The sequence below is a fragment of the Amphiura filiformis genome, chromosome 12 (genome assembly GCF_039555335.1).
Source record: "Amphiura filiformis chromosome 12, Afil_fr2py, whole genome shotgun sequence".
NCBI lineage: Eukaryota > Metazoa > Echinodermata > Ophiuroidea > Amphilepidida > Amphiuridae > Amphiura > Amphiura filiformis.
Window position 1 is genome coordinate 10,275,476 of NC_092639.1, and position 6,424 is coordinate 10,281,899.

The 6,424-nt window shown below is 37.3% G+C and overlaps 1 protein-coding gene across 1 annotated transcript; it reads right to left on the minus strand.

The window, feature by feature from the left end:
- Positions 1-451: 451 nt before the first annotated feature.
- LOC140165767 (NXPE family member 4-like) lies at positions 452-3,514 on the minus strand. The gene is made up of 2 exons (XM_072189090.1): positions 3,463-3,514; positions 452-3,205 (listed from the first exon to the last, which is right to left on the minus strand). Exon 2 carries the CDS (start codon positions 2,330-2,332, stop codon positions 917-919), a length of 1,416 nt encoding a protein of 471 aa, XP_072045191.1. The 5' UTR covers positions 2,333-3,205; positions 3,463-3,514; the 3' UTR covers positions 452-916.
- Between the last annotated feature and the right edge of the window lie 2,910 nt (positions 3,515-6,424).

The window sequence follows — 6,424 nt, forward strand, 5'->3', positions numbered from 1 at the left end:
CAATCATCATTTTTGAGATATTCAACCAAAATATTCTGCTTGAAATTAGCTTTAAAATGATGTATATCATGTCTATAGTACTTGACATTTAAGTAGTGAAAATCAATAAAACAGTCAATAAATCCTTTCTTTCCTATTGTTTATTGTTAAGTTCGATGGAGCATATCTCAATAGTGGCACTGGCGACATCCGGGCTCAGTTGTGGCGAGGAGTCACATATATGGTTTACGTGACTTATCTGGGGTAGGCAGAATCGGTATACCGAATTTGCCGGTTTATATCGGTTTGAAATCAATACAGAAACCGATACCGAACGTTTTCCCGAAAATCGATTTTGTTGTTGTTTATATCGATGTTACATATCTTTATCGGTTTTCGGTTTTTACAATACCGATTCTGCCTACGTACATGTAGCACCACCTCATTTAGCATGTATAGTTAAGTATTTTATTATCTTTAGTAAATTAGCACCACTAATACGAACCCAGCAAACACAAGACGTTTCACACAGAAAATGTTTAATGTCGGGTTATACAAAATGGTATAAAACGTTTTGATAACATTCATTAAACATTTTTGAAAGCTTAATGCAAAACATTCTCACATAATGTTATTAAGTGTTGGCAAAATATTTTACAAAAGTGCTTGCCAAAAAGATATTTTTGTAAATATTGACAACATTTTTAAAATGTTGTTGAATTGTGTTTTTTCATATAAAACGTTTACATGGAAATATATATGACCTTTATATAACCCGACAGTTACAGAGTATATCATTATTGTTTGTTCATTTATTTTGTTCTTTTAATTTGGCAGGCATATGACAAAAACATGGCAACTTCCTCTTCCTTTTCCGTATGGTAGGGCATATGGACTCGATTTGGGGACGGGTAAGAAAGTGCAAAGTCCCACGTATCTAAAAATAAATCTGTACTCCTGGTTGATTGAAAATGTTTCGCGCCAATTGTAGCATTTCATGAATGATATAATCACTAATTGCAATATTTATGTAAACGTCATAAGGATGATCTCGAGGATGAAGTCCTTTGAAAACAATCGGTACATCTGGACATCTTGCAAGTAATTCCATGGATGCAGTACGAAGGTGGAGAAGGCGGTCTTTATAAGCTTCTCTTGACCACTGTACGTAATAAAAACCAGCATCAAAGACTACGACATAATTGCATTCAGGATTTCTTAAAGATTCAATCACATCGACCTCATATTCGTTGAAATCATATGAATATACTACACCAACTCTTATTTGATGGAAATGGAATGTCAATGTGAAATTATAAGCTTTAACATGGTGTTTAACAATCTTATCATCAATCTCATGACCAGACATTAATGAAACCAATACATGTGCCCATTGTCTTAACGTAGAATCACCTAGTAAATGTATTTCTTTATCTCTCATACATTCTCCAACATATTGGACGTCTAGGCTAGGTTTTTTACACTTAAAAGACGTCCAAATTCCATCATGCCAAAACCCATCACTTATAGGTCTTTCTAGGTTAGGACCACAGTAAGGCAAATTGATGGGTGGTACTAAATATCCATGTCCTTTGATTTCTATATGTTTAGGACCAGAATATAGACGTCGATTTATTTTCCAAGCTCCATTCGATATTCCAAATAAATTTTCGTGACCTTTTACAAGTCGTTTTATTTCATCAATCATTGCCGGTTTCTTCCGATTTGTGCTAAGGCTAGTATGATTCAGTGAAGAGCAAGGAAAGCCATTTCGTTTTTCGCACATAAAACCAGTTTTTCCAAGTGCTTTTGGATGTGGGTATTCACACATATTATTCCATGTACTTATTCCGGATGTTATTAGAAAGCAAGATGTGTCGGTTTTCTTGTTATCAATCTCATATGAAGCTGCCCATTGTGCACGCTGTGTGTTCCATAGATAATCTAGGAAGCGAGTAGCGTCTGCATGATGAACTAAAGAAATTTGGACTTCGGCAAATCCATTCCAAGCTGCGACAAAGTATACGCTATATGTCCCGTTATCATAGTCTACGATCTTGCCTGCAGTGCTTGCTGCAGGGTTCTTGTCAGAAGTGAGCACAGCAAACCAGAAGTCACCACCTCCTACACGCTTCCTCTTATTGGCATCTCGTGCTATGACAGCAAAATGTACTATATCACCAACTTTGATGTCCGTCGGATTTAGTAATTTATAATACGACTTTTCAGCGCTTGTAGTGCCCATGCTTCCTGCGTCATCTGAACGAGTCCACGGATTAGAGGACAACGAGTAAATCCCATTCAAGTGTTTGTAATAATTGAATACATGAATACAAAAGCCACCTAAGTCCATGCGAAGTTATTTTGAGAGAAAAACCCGTGTATCATTTTAATTCCTTCCGTTAGATTTACCTGGTCAATATGGTAAGTTTTACGTGCAAATGAGTGGATTAACCTGTATTAGGTATGACGATTAGCATTTCAGGGACTTCGTGGGGTTCATTTTAAATTTTGGAATTTTGAATCATATACAAAGACAACAATGTCAGAATGAGATTACCACTAGTAAGATAATACAAAATAAAGCACACAGGTATGTATAATGTTGATAAGCATTCTGCCATGTAATATAAACCACACACTTTCCTTTATTAAACCCATTTTTTGTTCAAAAGTCATTCTCTAGCAATGAATGTGTTACAAGTGGACTTTTATACATACTGGATTTCAATCAATGTGTTACAAGACTCAAATCATGGAATTGGATGATTCTTTCATACATGCTATTTTTCACATGCCCAATAGACACAGAGAATGAATTTGAGTTGTTCTTTCATGCATATGACAGGCCTATGTATAGCAACAATTTCCCATGCTTAACTCAATTTGGCCAAAGTATGGACTTAGGTGGCTTTTGTATTCATATATTCAATTGAATGATGGAAGCCATGGATCGGAATCAGGTTGTCTTGAGTGTAATGTCGAGTTCAATCCGTCGAGGCGCACCCCGGTCTTTGTAGTACGCATTGTGTTTCTGAAATCGTGCGAATATTGCTTTTGAACAATTAGAGGTCGCTTATCGCGGCGAATGCCGGAGTTTGAGATCATCAGACTCAGAGTAACAAACATGAAGAACACGAAGACAAGCGTGACGTATTTTATTTTTCCTCGGTGTCTACTTCCTGGAATAGGATGATCAGGCAGTGGTACTAGTGTGTCTTCTCTGCTACAATTAAAGCCATAATGTACGATCTTATAATATGAAATTTTTTTTTTTTTTCAAACCTGATTTTTTTTGGCATATTTGTAATGTTTACACATGTCCCAACTTTCACCTAAATGGAATCAGCCAAATTTGTTGTGTAATGTGTTTGTAGGTAAACAGAGCAAAGATCGACATAATGTCATAATTCAAAGAATCATGACATTATAGAACCATTATAGAACCATTTTGAGTATATAATAACATGTTTAAATTCGTACATTAAGGCTTTAATAGCTACGGGATCACCGATCTCCGCCATTTTGCTTTAATTCTTTACAACAAAATTCAATCTCATAATCAGGTTTCCTGTCTGTATGTTGACGCACGCAATCAGCATGATCAGGAGGGCGATAGTTCATAAGGGGCTGTGCAATAAATATGAGCCCTGGTGGGAGGGTAAATTAGTAATTTTGCGCTGCAAGTAAACTAAAATTTGCGAGACTCTTAAAATGGCTTTGTGGAAAAAGCTGATCTGAAACACGCGTACACGGCTCGGATTAACACGGCACTGCACGACAAGCGATTTATGAGGGGGTGAGTAACGATTTTTGGCGAGCCGTTTGAAAATTCCCCCCCCCCGCTCATAATTATTGCACAGCTCCTTACGAAGGCAAAATGTGGAAATTAGTGCAATATCCTTTAGTTTCAAACACTAAATACCCAATATAATGTCATTTGGGTAGTGACTAATGAACAACACAAAAGTTTCGCGCGGCGGCATGATGAACTTGTACATGTGTAGAAGGCTGCGTGTGAATCACTTATTTTATGGCATTTTAACAATTTTGGCCGTTTTGATACTTGAAAAAATATACGTTTTAACTGGAATTAAGGAGATTATTAATGAAAGCAGCGAGAATGTGAATCGGAGGAGAGCAAAAGAAATAGAAATCACCAAGAACTTTTATCATGATGAGAGTGAGTATATTATTAATAATTTAATATACAGTTTTAATATTATTAATTAACTCTCAATGCGGGTGTCGACTGCAGACGACAAGTTTCAAAATTCTTGAAAAGTTGTAAATTTCCATGACCATATTTGGAATCAGCATGAAAAATGCATTTAAATGAGTACAAACAAGCCTAGCATTGGTTCAGTGGTTCTTAAGATAGCTCTTAATATTTTGAGAAAATATCTCAAAACTTGGATTTTTTATGTTGAAGCCTCTATGGCTAGCACGCAGAGCATGCCTACATATTTTGTAATACACTGCTCAAAAAAGTATCGTTACACTTGTCAATATCGCGATGATTGAAAAAAAAAGAGAATTGAGAAAATCAATAAACTCACTGAATGCAGCATTAATACTGCGAATTTCGCCGCCTCATTTATTGTTCTGCGATGTTGTTGAGAAAATAAAGTGGCAAGCATTTCAATGGTAAAGGGTCGGATTAAAAAAGTTGCAGTAGCCAACGCACTGCAGGGTTTATTGTTCTATTGTGTCCGATTTGAGCGCTGACATATTGGAAAATATTGCCAATCAACCATGAGAGTGTACATTCAACATCCAAATTTATCGAAATAGAGGCCCTGCATTCTTTTATCGATTGGCTCCAAACAAAGGATTTGAACCGGTGTTCTTCACCGTAGTTATGGCGGAGTGCAGTCCATTCAATCAAATGTTGTCATCAACCTATTTGATCGTAGTGCAGGGTTATATGTGTGAGACGAACTGTCACGGTAGATTGCAATCATGCTTTTGTTGAATGCATTTGAGTAGTCCGCCATATTTACGGGATGATACGTCACATGCAAGGCCTCTATTGGGTGACTTGTGTTTGGCAGGTGTGAAATACATCTGACTGGGGGATTTAATTACGTAACGCATAAACATGATAAAGGTTTTGGCATCATTGAATGGCTGCCTATAGTGTAACAGTTTACAAATTGGGATCCCCAAAACTTGGCATGTGCAGGGGGGGGGGGAATAATTTTTGGCCGGTCCGAGAGGGGCGGGGGTCAAGCGATTTTTGCGGGCCGAAAGGGGAGCAACAGATTTTGGCGTCAGTCGTTTGGAAATTTTACGCAATTATGTTCCTAGCAACCGGTAGACTGCGTGAATTCGCGAATGTCCCAACATTATCATGATGATCAATGTGCAAAAATGAAATGTGAAATTATGCGCCTGAACAGGAAATGAATTGACTATACCAGTATACAGACCTACTGAACTAGACCTATTCCTAATTATTATAACATTTTCGAAAATAGTAATTTTGCGCTGCAAGTAAACTAAATAAAATTTGCGAGACCCTTAAAATGGCTTTGTAGAAAAGGCTGATCTGAAACACTGCATACGGTGTCAAATTTGTAACAAATACAAATATAAAGCCACCCGGGACAATTAATTAATGTTTAATCAGTTGGTCTGGGCGGAGGGGGATCAGGCCCCGGGGTCCAGGTTCAAGCAAATTGGTCAAGCTAAGTGTATAAAAAGTGTGTTGACCTCAATTGAGAGTAAAGAAAGAACAGAATTAGCTAGAATTGAAGAAAAAAAAGAGAGAAAAAAAAGCCACTCCCAATGAATTTTTGGCATATTTGTAATGTTTACACATGTCCCAACTTTCACCTAAATGGAATCAGCCAAATTTGTTGTGTTGGTAGGTAAACAGAGCAAAGATCGACATAATGTCATAAAAATTCAAAGAATCATGACATTATAGAACCATTATAGAACCATTTTGAGTATATAATAACATGTTTAAATTCGTACATTAAGGCTTTAATAGCTACGGGATCACCGATCTCCGCCATTTTGCTTTAATTCTTTACAACAAAATTCAATCTCATAATAAGGTTTCCTGTCTGTATGTTGACGCACGCAATCAGCATGATCAGGAGGGCGATAGTTCATAAGGGGCTGTGCAATAAATATGAGCCCTGGTGGGAGGGTAAATTAGTAATTTTGCGCTGCAAGTAAACTAAAATTTGCGAGACTCTTAAAATGGCTTTGTGGAAAAAGCTGATCTGAAACACGCGTACACGGCTCGGATTAACACGGCACTGCACGACAAGCGATATATGAGGGGTGAGTAACGATTCTTGGCGAGCCGTTTGAAAATTCCCCCCCCCCCCCGCTCATAATTATTGCACAGCTCCTTACGAAGGCAAAATGTGGAAATTAGTGCAATATCCTTTAGTTTCAAACACTAAATACCCAATATAATGTCATTTGG

Coding starts and splice junctions, on each gene's coding strand:
- LOC140165767 (XM_072189090.1), bottom strand. CDS start 2,332: ATGGACTTAGGTGGCTTTTGTATTCATGTATTCAATTATTACAAACAC.